Consider the following 14962-nt stretch of genomic DNA (forward strand, 5'->3'; position numbering starts at 1 on the left):
TAGGGACACCTTGTATAATGTGACCATTCCTCTACAGCTGAGAGAGTTCAGGTGCAGTCACATTGATATGATTGGAGTCAGGCCTCTAGCTTCTCTGTCCACTCAAGCAACGCAGAGGCAGCAAAGTGCCACCAAGTGCTCCAGAGCTTTTCACCCCTCGAGCACAGACTGCAAAGTAATGAGCATTTTAGTGGACTGCAGAACAGTTCGACGACTGGAGATGCAGTGGAGGCCCTGATAGTCGCTCGATGCAGTGAGGACATTCCATAGATCTTTACATAGCCTCTGTGAATATTTGCCTCCTGTCTGGCTGAGGGCAGCTCACTTGTGCTCTGAGATCAGGGTCATATCATAGAGATGCAGCCATGAAGCTTTAAAAGCATCCTTTGTCTATCTTCGGCACCTGAGCCCTTCAGGTGCTCAACGTCACTGGTCACTGATGCTGAAGAGATGGGGGACAGCCCCACCTTAAAGGTGCTGAGCTCACACAGAGAGAATGATGGAACTCTGAGACACCTGCCCACGACATTCTGGCAGCAATGACAAGCACCATCGAGGTGCGGGCATCAGTAATGTGTCCAGGGAGTTTGAGGTCGGGCCATCACTTCGGTCTGAAGGCTGCACAAAGCACATGCTGGATTGAGACACCTGCCTTTATCTTAGGAGCATAGGAACAGGAGAAGGCCATTCAGCCCATCGAGCCTGCTCCGCCATTCAGTACGATCGTGGCAGAACGAACACTTCAATGCCTTTTACCCACACTATCCCCATAACCCTTTATGTTATTGTTAATCAGAAATCTGTCAATCTCTACCTTAAATGTACTCAGCGACTGAGCTTCCACGGCCCTCTGGGGTAGAGAATTCCAAAGATTTACAACCCTCTAAGTAAAGAAATTTCTCCTCATCTCAGTCCTAAGTGGCTGCCCCCTTATTTTGAAATTGTGTCCCCTGGTTCTAGACTCCCCAGCCAGGGAAACATCTTACCTGTATCGCGGGTGAGGCTTCCCGTCTGGCCCATTACAACAAGCTCAGCACCATCAGTTCCTGGGAGATCCAGACCACCGTGTGCCTGCTGCTGCCTGGAGAATTGGCCAAGCACACAGTGTCGGAAGGGACAAACGTGGTGACCAAGTACACCAGCTCCAAGTAAAGCTCCAGAAAGGACTGAAAAACATACCCTGTCTATTCTTTAAGCATTTTGTAGGTTGCAATGAGATCACCTCCCATTCTTCGAAACTCTAGAGAATACAGGCCCATTTTGCCCAATCTCTCTTCATAAGACAGTCCCGCCATCCCCAGAACAAGTCTGGTGAACCTTCGTTGCATTCCCTCTATGGCAATAATATCCTTTCTGAGGTAAAGGGACCAAAATTGCACACAATACTCCAGGTACGGTCTAACCAAGCTTCAATATAATTGAAGAAAGACTTCATTCCTCCTGTACTCAAATCCTCTTGCGATAAAGGCTAACGTTCCATTAGCCTTCCTAATTGCCTGCTGCACCTGCATGTTAGCTTTCAGTGACTTACGGAGAAGGAAACCCAGGTCCCTTTGCACATCGACACTTTCTAATCTCTTGCGATTTAGGAAATACTCTGCACTTTTGCTCCTTCTACCAAAGTGGATAACCTCACATTTTTCCACATTATTTTCCATCTGCCTTGCTCTTGCCCACTCACTAACTCTGTCCAAATCCTCCTGTAGCCTAGCTTTGTATCATCCGCGAATTTGGAAATATTACATTTGGTCCCCACATCCAAATCATTGATATATATTGTGAACAGCTGGGGCCCAAGTACTGATCCTTGCAGTACCCCACTAGTCACAGCCTGTCAAGGCGAGAATGACCCGTTTATTCCTACTTTCTGTTTTCTGCCTGTTAGCCAATCCTTAATCCATGCCAGTATATTGCCCCCATTGCATGTGCTTTAATTTTGCTAATCAACCTCCTGTGGGGGACTTTATCAAAAGCCTTCTGAAAATCCAAGTATGCTACATCTATCGACTCTCTTCTATCAATTTTGTCAGTAATATCCTCAAAAAAACTCCAACAGGTTCGTCTAACATGATTTCCCATTCGCAAATCCATGCTGATTATGCCCAATCAGATCATGATTATCCAAGTGTCCATTTATCACATCCTTTATAATAGAGTGTAGCATTTTCCCTCCTACTGATGTAAGACTAACAGGTCCGTAGTTCTCTGTTTTTTTTCTCTCCCTCCTTTCTCAAGTAATGGGGTGACATTTTCTATCTTCCAATCTTCACGAACTATTCCAGAATCTCTAGAGTTTTGGACAATGACCACCAATGCATCCATTATCTCTATAGCAATCTCTTTCAACACTCTGGGATGCAGAATATCAGGTTCTGGGGACTTATCAACTTTCAGTCCCATTAATTTCTCCAGTACAACCTTCTCTCTTATACTAATTTTCTTCAACTCCTCATTCTTCCTAGTCCCTTGGACCTCTAAATCTAGGAGATTTCCTATATCTTCCTCAGTGAAAACAGACACAAAGTAATCATTTAGCTTCTCTGCCATTTCTCTATTCCCCATTATAAATTCTCCTGAGTCTAGCTGTAATGGACCCACATTTGTCTTAGCCAAACACTTCCTTTTTATATACCTATAGAAGCTTTTACAGTTTGTTTTTATGTTTTTTGCTAGACTGCATTCATGTTCTATTCTCCCTTGATTTTTCTTTGCTGTATTCTAAAAACCTCCCAATCCTCAGGTTCATTACTACTCTGGCAACTTTATAAGCCTTTTCTTTTAATCTTATACAATCCTTAACTTCTTTTGTCAGCCACAACTGACTGGCATTTTTTGGGTTTTTGCACCTTGAAGGAATGTATAGGTGCTGTAAGCTATGTAATAGTTCTTTGAAGACTATCCATTGCCTATGTACAGTCATACCTTTTAATGTATTTTCCCAATCCACCTCAGCCAATTTGTCCCTCATGCCTTCATAATTTCCTTTATTCAATTATAACACCCTTGCCTCAGAGTGAACTGCCTCACTTTCAAACATAATGTAAAATTCTATCATATTGTGGTCACTCATCCATTAAGGTTCTTTTACAACAAGATTATTAATTAGCCTCTTTTCATTACATATTACTAGGTCTAAAATAGCCTATCCTCTAGTCGGCTCCTCAACATACTGCTCTAGAACACTCTACGCACTCCAGAAACTCGCCTTCCACAGTATTAGTGCTCAATTGGTTAACTCAGTCTATATGCAGATTGAAGTCACCCATCATTACTGTATTGTCCATGCTACATGCTTCTGTCATTTCCTGATTAATACCATGCTGCACATTACCACTACTGTTTGGTGGCCTATGAACAACTCCAACCAATGATGCTGCCCTTTGCTGTTTCTTTGCTCCACCCAAACAGATTCCACACATTGTTCTTCCGATCTGAGATCCTCCCTTACTAATGCACTAATCCCCTCCCTTATTATCAGCAAAATTCCACTTCCTTTCCCTTCTTGTCTGTCCTTCCTAAAGGCTGAATATCCTTGAATATTCAGCTCCCAGTCTTGGTCACCATGCAGCCATGTTTCCATAATGGCAATTATATCATACCCATTTAACTCATTTTGTGCGCATTCAGGTAGAGTGCCATTAACTTTGTCTTTGTGACATCACTTCACATTCGAAGCATACTCAATGCTCTGCTTTGTTTCTCCTGCTTTCTAGTCTCACTATTACTTCCTGTGCAGAAAGGTTTCACATCTGAGTGACACGAACACTGCTCATCAGAACAAGGAGCCACAGGCAGGGGGACATTCATGGGAGTTTATTGACAATAGTGAACAGTATGTACAAGTGATTAACACACATGCTCAGGCTGTGCAACTACATCCTTTTAACTTTCCTAATCCTGCTGCAACGTCTTGGTGCTCCCCAGACATCATCAGTGGAGGTGGAGGCAGCCTGCTGACTTCTCTGGCCTGTCTGTGATTACCTTGGCAGGTGCCCTCTGGAGGGCCGAGACCTAGAGGTCTGCTTTCGCGGGCCTGCTGTGTGGCACCCTCCTCGGCCTGTGGAGCTGGTGCTGCTGAGGTCACAGGAAGAGGGGATTCAGATGAGCCAGACTCTCTGAGTCACCTGGACAGATGACCCTGGGGGGTACACCTGCTGATCCTCCTCCCTATGGGTGTCCAAGGGTCCCTGACTGACTCCTTGAGGAGAAGGGGTAGCTGGAGTGAGATCGAGCTGCCCAACACCCCCCTCGCGTACGCACTGTTGGAGGCCAACTATGGTGTCAGCAATGGAGTTCAGCCTGCGCAGCAATGCAGGAGCAACGTCCTGGACCAAGGTCCCCTTGGCGGCCACCATCCTATCAGTGTTGTCCTCAATGCATTGGCATGCCGGCACTATCAGCTCAACCTGAAGGCAGACGGACTCCTCCATCGCACCTTGCAATCTGAGGAGTGCAGCGGACATCCCTTCCTGATGTTCCCGAGCTTGCCTCTGCAGCTTCAGCAACTGTGATATGACCGAGTCCAGAGGCTCATCATCTGACTTGGACTCAGCAAATTTCTGGCCTCCAGCAGTCCCCCACGTGCTGGATACCTGGGAAGCCCCTGCCGCTGCCTGCTGTAGATCAGACATTGCGATGCGCTCACCAGATTGTGATCCCGAGGCTACTGTAAAGCTAGATCCCACTGAGGTGTGTGTCTGCACTGTTGGAGGGTGTGAGTGAGCGCTGTGATGGGATTTCAAGGTGGGTGTCTCCAGATTCCTCTTCAGAGGTTTCTTCGGGGCTTGATTGGAGGCCCTGGGTCGTGAACTCTGTTGACTGTTTCCCAGATGTGCCTGCAAAAGCAAGGGGAGATAATTAGTGCATGGCAGTGGCCTGTGAAACAGGACACATCACACACGGCATGGTTGTCTGATGGATGTCGCAATGCTGGATCCTCACTTGATAGGGCACCGCCAACCTCACCGTCGGCACAGGAACAGTCCAGATCTTCACCGGCTAGCTGGATGGCTCTGTTTTCAAACTCCATGAGAACCTTGATTTCAAGCATTCCTCCACCGGTCTGCGACCTCTCCCTCTTGTTGTGTGCCAGCTTGTCCTGCATGACTAGCGATGGAGAGAGTGTAAGCAGCATGCCTGCCAGGCCAGATTATAAGTATGCCAGGCATGTGCGGGTGGTGAGTGGTCCCATGGACGGGATGAGGACAATGAAGGTGTGTGCGAGAGAGTGAATCTTGATGTCCCTGGAACCAGCAGTGAGTGAGAGCCCTGTGGATGTGTGATGGGTTTGTGAGTGTGAGAGTTGAGAGTGATGAGAAGAGTGACTTACTCCAGTGGAATGGAGGAGATCATTCATCCTCTTTTGAAGGGCCTTGGTGTTGACTGCTGCTGCCACCACCTTCCAAGCCGGATTAGTGAGGTTGCTGCCCATCCTACCCCCATCCAGAGCGGAGGTAGAGGACATCACGGTGAGCCTCCACTGCATCCAAAAGGCGCTCGAGGGACGGGTCATTGAGCCTGGGGGCTGCAGTTCTTTTGCCTTTCAAGACCATGTCTTCTTTGCAGCACTCGTGGACTTCAAACATTGAGAGGTGTGCATGCGGCTGTCCCTTTAATATGGCCCCCGGCGTGATGAAGCGGCAAGGTGATTACGTGGCGAGTGAATGAGAGCCCACCATGGAAACGGCGTGTTTCCTGAGAATGCATAATTAATGCAGCGGGTTTGGCACAATACGACGTAAAAAGCAGCCATTGTCGTTTTACCCACCCACTACCTCACTTCGTGCAAATCTGGGATGATTCCGCCCTTAGTCTTAATCTCAAGTTTTAAATTGTATAAAATGAGAGAAGTGCCAGTGCAGCCATTCCTATAATCTGCTCAACATTAAGATGTTCATTAATCTTTGTGTTTTCACCCAACATTCTACATTTGTGTGCACTTTAAAATTTCACCTCTTTTAGAAAAATAGACATTTTGCAATGCCTAAATCACTGGCATGATTAGTTGTACAACTTATTTTATTTTGGGACTGTATTGTTGAAGAACATAAGATTCAGGGAATCAACCCACAAAAATATTAATAACAAGCCTATATATCTCCTAATAACATCAATACTTTCCTGTTTATTTATGCTGAGTGCATCCTACGCATATGTTATGTCAGTCGAATAATGAGCATGCAGGAGATCTGTATAATTCGCTCATGCTTATGTTATTAATGAGTTGTGCTGTTCCCTTTGTATAGAGTAAAGTTGAGACTTAATTTGTAACTGTATGCTTACTATACCCTATAGTAGGGGCCCTTAGTCAATACAGTAACCAAATTAAAGTTAGAAATGTAGGAGGGCTGAAAACAAGTTGGGCCCTTGGATTTAAAACTCTCTTCAAAAGTAAACACCATCATACAACACTATTCAAAAGAAATCTCAGCACTTACACTTCTGTAGTGGGCTAATGGTGCGTTATTTTAAGAATTGCCTATGATGTGGCACAGTGCTGAATTAATCTCAACCAGTTTGGAGGAAATTAAAATCAGCCTCAGTGCCCCTGGTTTAAGGATAGGGGAAAATTCAGCAGGGCTTGTCATTTCTGATCAGCTAGATAGTTAGTATTTGTTAAGTGAGGGCAGTATGTGGCTTTGCTATGATGCCCCCACAGTTAAATAGTTTGGCGACACTTGCTGTTCAAGCTCAAGTTAAAAAATTATTCACTTGGGTGAGTTACCCAGGTGATTGCCAGCAGCCAGGCAATAATGCCTCATCATGAACCACCACAAAAGTGAGATGGGGGAAATTACAAAGATCGGAATAATAATTTTGGTCAGTTTTTGCTAACCTGGCATAATAAACTATAAAAAATGTTTGCATGAAGACGAAAGGATTACAGCTTTGATTTGTATTCGATGACAGACAAATAAAAATGTTTAACTTCCTGGTGCAGTCGTTTTATTATGGATTAACTAAAATTATTCTATTTTAATAATAGCTGGCAAAGTTATTTCCCATGAAAATGTTATTGATTTTTATTTAATAAGCAATTGTCATGATTAATATTTTAATTGAGTTGCAATCAAGCATTAATGATCCACATAACACTGTGTGTTGCAGTCCAACATGACAGTAAGCTGCCAGTAAAAGAAAACACTGAACAAAAAATTCACAGTGTATGTAATAATATTTTGTATATGTAGATTGATTTTTGAAGCTGTAATCTTATCTGAGTTCACTAGGAGGTTGGTTAACCATTTAAATTTCACCCGTGTAATTTGTTATTGTCTGAATTCCTTGATGAGAGGGTTGCCTTCTGAGCGCTCCCAGATTCTTCTATTTTATATTCAGTGGTAATTCGGTATTTCACTTTGTTTTGAAAATAATATTGATTAGGTTTGGAGCATGTCTGAAATAATTAAATTAATCCCACGGCTTGGATTTAATCAAACTAAAGGTAGATTGAATTCAACAGTTCAAGATTTATTTTGTTTAAGTTCTGATAACATTCGAATTAAGAGGATTTAAATTCTACAGTTGACACATAGTTTAATGTTAATTACTTGTGCTCACAAATGGGGCTGAACTTCATTTTGCTTTGTAGATAATGGTAACAGTCCACAGTGAAAGAGACTTTTGTTTGTTTTATTCTTATTTGCTAGTATCTAGTCACTTATGCAGTTGTGCATGTTTATGCTAAGAAAACAACACTTAATTTATTAAGAATATTGTATTCAATGTTGTTTTCTTTTAGAATGAACTTGGAAGTAATATACTCAGTATTGCTGAAAAAAGAGACATGTCGAAGCTTCTCGTCTCGCACTCATCAGGACACTTCGCAAGAATACCATATAAGGTGAAAGCAATTTATACAGCATGAGAAGAGAGTGCTGATTGGTTGGCAAGTAGACTTTTTTAATTCATTCATGGGATGTGGGCTTCGCTGGCTGGGCCGGCATTTATTGCCCATCCCTAATTGCCCTTGAGAAGGTGGTGGTGAGCTGCCTTCTTGAACTGCTGGAGTCCATATGGCGTAGGTATACCCACAGTGCGGTTAGGAAGGGAGTTCCAGGATTTTGACCCAGCGACAGTGAAGGAACGGCAGGTGATATATTTCCAAGTCAGGATGGTGAGTGACTTGGAAGAGAACTTCCAGGTGTTGGTGTTCCCATCTATCTGCTGCCCTTCTAGATGTCCTTCTAGATGGTAGTGGTCATGGGTTTGGAAGGTGCTGTCGAAGGAGTCTTGGTGAATTCCTGCAGTGCATCTTGTAGATGGTACACACTGCTGCTGCTGTGCGTCGGTGGTGGAGGGAGTGAATGTTTGTGGATGTGGTGCCAATCAAGCAGGCTGCTTTGTCCTGGATGGTGTCAAGCTTCTTGAGTGTTGTGGGAGCCAGGCAAGTAGGGAGTATTCCATCACACTCCTGATTTGTGCCTTGTAGATGGTGGCCAGGCTTTGGGGAGTCAGGAGGTGAGTTACTCGTCGCAGGATCCCAAGCCTCTGACCTGCTCTTGTAGCCACAGTATTTATATGGCTAGTCCAGTTCAGTTTCTGGTCAATGGCAACCCCCAGGATGTTGATAGTGGAGGATTCAGTGATGGTAATGCCATTGAACATCAAGGGCGATGGTTGAATTCTCTCTTTTTGGAGATGGTCATTGCATGACACTTGTGTGGCGCAAATGTTACTTGCCACTTGTCAGCCCAAGGCTGGATATTGTCCAGGTCTTGCTGCATTTGGACATGGACTGCTCATTTTTTGATTTGATCTGTTTATGCCGCTATATTGCTTCAATAGATGACCACACCATAAACAATACTTGTTTGAAACACGTCCGCACCATAAACTCACTTGAGCGGAAGTGGTTTAGCAACACAATTAACGATGCCACTAACCACATCACAAATCTCTCTGACCAGGTACTCTCAGAAAACAAGGATTTTGTTTGTGCACATAGTTTCACTTTTGGTGTGTCTTCATCCTAAATCAAATGGGAAGAGGTATTTGCTGAACGTTCTACTCCCAACAATCGCTACAAACCAGCATCCACTGAAGATGCTGAATCCCTGAAAGCGTGCCTAGCTGATCTAGTGCACGCATATTGTGGGATTCCGAACGCTCTGTCTGACTTTCACGTCTTACAGCGCTGTGAGGCCTTAAGGGATCAACCTGGACATAGACAACAGTCAGCCTGACAAAGGGACGGGAATAGTCACCCTTAACAAGCGTGACTATATCAATAAAATGCATGCCATTCTTAATGATGGGTCCAAATTCAAATCCATTGGACCTGACCAGACAGCCTTGCTCGAAAATAAGCTAAAATAGTCACTTGCTGGACTTGAGTAAGAGCAATGAGCTGCCATGTGATATATATAACAGGGTTCATCCTCGCAGCTTGCTGTGTCTGCGTATGTATGAGCTGCCCAAGACATACAAAAGTGATGTCCCTTTACGCCCTATCTTATCCAAAACCGGTTCTGCACAACATGAATGGCCAAATGGTTGGGTGAATTGTTACAACTGGGTTTGAGCAAATTTTCCACATACACGGTGAAGGATTCCTTCACATTTATGAAGGCCATACAGGACTTGCATGTCGAAAGCAGTGCTGTGTCCATGTGCTCATTTGACATTGCTAGCCTATTCATCAATGTTCCACTGAAGGAAGCCATAGATATTTGCACTGCAGCACTCTATGATGGCGATCTAGACCCACCATCATTGCGTGAATCAGTATTCATTGAACTTATGAACTCGGCAACTGCGCAATTGAGTTCAGTTTTAATGACACCATATATGCCTAAATAGATGGTGTTGCTATGGGATCCTCTCTAGGCCCAGCTCTCGGAAACATCTTTGTTAGGTTCCATGAGAAACATGGAATGACACCTAACCTCCTACCCCTTGCATATTTCTGATATGTGGATGATACGTTTACTTTATTTAAATCCGCAGCTGCATGTAACAATTTTCTTACATGTCTTAACGGGCTCTATCCTGCGCTCAAATTCACCTTTCAAATGAACTCTGCTTCCTTGAGGAATCTGTCTGGGGATTTTCTACCATGGTCTGCACCAAGCCTACCTTCACTGGTCAATATACACGTTGGGATTCTTACAGTTCCACATGCTCTCAGATTGGTCTCATCAGCAACTTTGTAAATAGGGCTCGAGCCATTTGCTCACCATGCAAGCTTGATGCTGAAATAGGGCACATCATAGGCATCCGGCGGGATAGTGGCTACTCTGATCAGATCATTTTGTGCTATATGTCACGAAAACTCATGAACGGGCCTAAGACTGTCACTATCAGCCCTGAAAAGTGCCTACTCTATCTCAGATTACCTTGGAAGGGCAAGCTATCTCAAAAATTTGAGCAACAGGTGAAGATAGCTGTTTCACGCTGCTACTATGCAAGTCGCCACTAACAGGATGCTGCCGTCAAGCCAAAAAGACGTTCTGCCTATCACAAATAAATAACATGGTATATGAATTTCAATGCCAGTATGATGCTAGGTATGTAAGCTTACGTCCCAAAGACTGGCAAATCGTATCAAACAGCATTCCTCAGCCACTGTTCGCAACAGGCAAGGTACAGACCATACCCAACCAGCCCGTGCTTGCAAAACTCAAAACACAGTATCCAACATGAGATGTGATTCTACGATTGGACAACAATTGCTCAGTGTGCTAAGATTTATGCTGACAGCCAATTTAAGTTGTCAATTGGGCTTGCAGTGTGGTGCATTTGCTTGTACTGGATGCTACATATATTAATATACAGGGACCTGTTGTTTGCAGACAGAAAGAACGTGTACATACATTGCGCCTGTTTCAGCTAAACAAAATAAGTGACAGCCATTCGCTGACTCAAACCAATTGATTTAAATTTCAGACAAAGCTTGTTAACTGTCAGTCATCATCAATTAGTGCATCTTCCATGGCAACGCCTCTGCCAATCAGAGTCCACTTGCCAACCAATCAGCTTTGTCTTCTCATACTGTATAAATTGTTGTTTTCCCCTTATATTGGTATTCTTGCAAAGTGTCCTGATGAGTCCAAGATGAAAAGCTTCGACATGTCTCTCTTTTCAGCAATACTCAAGTTCTGTGCTATCAAATGACTATTAATATACTTCAATATTTAATCATATGTGCCTGTATATCTATCATTTTTCCTTTGTAGTGTACCAGTCAATCAGCATTCTACTTTCCAATATTTATTTTTGGTTTTCTTGATTTATAATTGTTTATTTAACCTGGTATAGACTTTCTTTATGACTTAACTCTAATACAGTCAACCTCACATGTATGAATGACAAACGACAAGGTATTGTAAAATTACACATGATTGGAACTACTTTTAATTTGCGAATCTAATTTTTCAGATATTACAAGTCACGTACAAGGACCACTAATGGTAAGTGCGGTTTGTTAGAAATATTTATCAAAAAATGAACAACTAAGCCTGTGGTTGTTTTGATTTGTTTAATTCTGTTCAATGTATCATAAATGTTAAGTTCATAAAATAAGTAGTTCCTGACAAAAGTCGGCAGGCTGAAAAGCACCTGAGGATTTATGTGATAAGCAGCTTTCCAGTGGTGTCCTACTTTCTTGATTGAGCATCAAATCCCAAGTGGTATACTTTACTCATTTGAATAAAGATGAACTCTTTTAGACATTAAATAGCCTTTTATCCTGATCAGCAATTTGAGCATCTCATTTATTGGTCAGGGCCAGGGGCAAGAGAGATTTCATTAGCTGGAGAGAAGAATTAAACCTGACCTCAAAGTGATTTAAGATATGGAATTTTGCTTTTTTTATTTCGAAATTTAATTTCATGGCACACTTGTTGCTAATGGGAATGGACAGTCTCGAGATGTTTGGGTAAGATTTTCGTCCCTGTGAAAATTGAATTGACCCTTAAAAAATGGTTTCACATCTGCCATTCCTAGCAAATAGACGATAAGTTATTTTTTCTAATTGCAAATTGACAAGGAAAATGCTCACGAAAAAATGCCTTTCACCTGGCTTAATTCTCTTTTTATCTTTTTTGTTTGGTACTGTACGTAATATGACATTATTTACCCTCTTTGTTGTAATATAATGCTTTATAAAATTTACTGAATATTTAGTGTTATTTTAATTTTTTTTATTCCTTCATGGGATGTGGGCACTGCTGGCAAGGCCAGCATTTGTTATCCATCCCTAATTGCCCTTGAACTGAGTGGCTTGCTCGGCCATTTCAGAGGGCAGTTAAGAGTCAACCACATAGCGGTCTGGGGTCACCTGTAGGCCAGACCGGGTAAGAGTGGCAGATTTCCTTTCCTAAAGGGCGTTTGTGAACCAGATCAGTTTTACAACAATTGATGATAATTGTCACGGCCACCATTACTGAGACTAGCTTTCTATTCCAGATTTATTAATTGAATTCAAATTCCACCAGCTACTATGGTGGGATTTGAATTCATGTCGCTAAAGCATTAGCCAGGGTCTCTGGATTACTAGTCCAGTAACATTACTACTACACTACCATCTCCCCCAATTTTATCCAAATTGCTATTCAAAATATATCTATCTAATTAAAAGCCTGGTATTTTGAAAGTGTCGAATGTCAAGACATTGCTTGAAAATTAATGCACAAATGAAATGGAAAGTTATCTCTTAATTCATCAATCAAATATCTAATTGATAAAACATGATAATGAACATATCAAATACAGTATGATTCAGTCCATAAGTAACAACAAGGAATTAGTAAGCAGCAGAGAGCTATCAATCCCAAATGAAAAAATACTAATCATGCCCCTGCTGTTCTAATCTAGGTAGTCAAGCAATGAAGGACAGAACTGGAGCCTATCGTTCTTATAGCTTATAAACTTTAATTTACAGAGAGACACATACAAACATGCACCTCCAAACCCAATACCAACAGTTTCCGTTTGGTCTTATATATAGATATATAGGAATTCAAGTGAATTCCCAGTTAATGCCCACACTTGAATACAATTAAATGCTTAATTAATATGCAGTTAACACCTGCAAGTATCAAGTCACTCGAAAATGTCATGAAGTTGGTTTGACCCATGACCCTAAATGTTTGCCCCACTGAAAAGTAACATTCATCATATAAACCATTAAGAAAAGTTCTAAATCAAATTTTTATGACTGTACAATGTTGTAAACCACTTCTGTGAAGTCCAAGCATGATGATCAGTTCTGGATACCCTCACATCTCCTGTGCCCTTGCCTCTTTTGTCCTCTTCTGTGCAAACCTTTGATATCTCCCTTGTTGCTTCTGCTTCTCCTCTGCTTCCTGATTTGAGAGCTTGAATGCTAAACCCAGCGACATGCCCATGTTTAGGAATTATATCAAGAAAAATCAGAGAACAGTTGTAGCCCTCCACAAACTCTCTCTTCCAAAGTACTTAATAGCTAAACAATATCCAAAACAGCCAAGAACGTTGGCCAAAAGAATCCTTCTAGCCTAACATCAGTGATTTTACTTAGTCTGGGTGAGGATTCCTTTAAATTCAGGTTCTAAAAGCTCCTTCCCACGTGTTCCTCCCATGATATGCAGGACAGGTACAGGAAATTATGTTTGAGGCGCACACAGACAAGACAGCAGTTTCAGGAAAGGGCTCTGATTCAGGAGCAGGGCCCTAATAATATTTAAATGACATGCATTTGCAGCATATGACCACTGGGGCGCACCTATCAAGCGCCTGGACCAATATGGTGTAGCTCGTGCTTCTGACAATAAATCAGCGTATTACATTACACACTTAAATTGGACTTATTAATGTCTGCTCTGCACCCCCGTAAACTCATAAGATGTATCACAATTTATGCACCGATATTTGTAAAATAACCCACAGGATTTAGTTAGGCTAAAGACTTCATGGATCTATCTTAATTGGCTCAGAAAAATTAGTGAATTAGAGCATGCTCCCTGGGATTTATCTCTGATAATTTTTGAAATTTGACCAGGAACAAAGTAAATGAAAAGTGTGTATTTCTCCAATTGATTGTCTCAAGGAAAAGGCATCCACAAGGATTGATTTTTATATCTAAAATGGCAGAGGCATGATTATTTCTTCTAAAAAAAATTCTCATGTTCTTTCAATATCTGTACGTTGCCAAAGATAGAAAATCCAAGAAAGATAACTGTTTGCTAAAAGATACTCTTTTATCTGTGACATGAATGTCTAGACAAAATCCAAATAAATTTTGCAGGGACAAAGCGAATTAAAGGCCATATGAACCAAATGCTAGAAGTAGCAAACTTAACAAATGAGAGAGATCTTTAGTTTGGTCTGTTTGCTGCCATTTATTTCAGAGCACTGACCATTTCTCATACCTGGCTAATGGAAAAGGAATGTCGACTGGCATCAATGCAATCCAGCCTGGCACCATTCCGGTCATCAAGAGACAACGACCAAACTGGATTGATGCCCCGGATGATGGCTTTTTTATGGTTACTGAGGAAACAAGGTGGGATTCCTGGTTAACAAATAGAACTTTCTTTTTGAAACAAGTAAATGCAAAAATCCTATATCGCTTTCACTTTAAAATCAGGGAAATTTCACATGTTCATCTGATTCAGGCCTTCTTGTAAAGCAAAAGATATAATTATCACATTTGACAGTTTTTAGTACATGCGCTACATTTTCATAGGTAATTTAATTCAAATATCTAAAATACTATGAAGTTTAACAGAATGACGCTGATACACAGTGTTAATGGATGTTTCTAATTATAAATTAGAAGTTTGCACGTTTAATCATAAACTGGTGACATCGTGATTACCCAAGACTTGCTTGTTGGATACCATGCACGCTTTGACCAGAACTTTTTGTGTGATTAATAACTTACGCAGGCTACATTTGATAACCCCGACAACGAGTGTGGGGATGGCGATGTACAATTATTCTGCGTCCATTGAGTTTAATACAGGCAGCATGCCAAGTT

General features: G+C 42.0%; 1 protein-coding gene across 1 annotated transcript in view; it reads left to right on the top strand.

The window, feature by feature from the left end:
* Positions 1-14962, top strand: part of mta3 (metastasis associated 1 family, member 3) — a 262123-nt gene that overhangs the window by 208203 nt on the left and 38958 nt on the right. The window contains exons 18-19 of the mRNA XM_078557154.1: positions 11380-11411; positions 14331-14485. Coding sequence (XP_078413280.1) covers positions 11380-11411; positions 14331-14485 — 187 coding nt within the window. The remainder of the gene's footprint in view (positions 1-11379; positions 11412-14330; positions 14486-14962) is intronic.

Source organism: Cetorhinus maximus, chromosome 14 (assembly GCF_964194155.1).
Source record: "Cetorhinus maximus chromosome 14, sCetMax3.hap1.1, whole genome shotgun sequence".
Taxonomy (NCBI): Eukaryota; Metazoa; Chordata; class Chondrichthyes; order Lamniformes; family Cetorhinidae; genus Cetorhinus; species Cetorhinus maximus.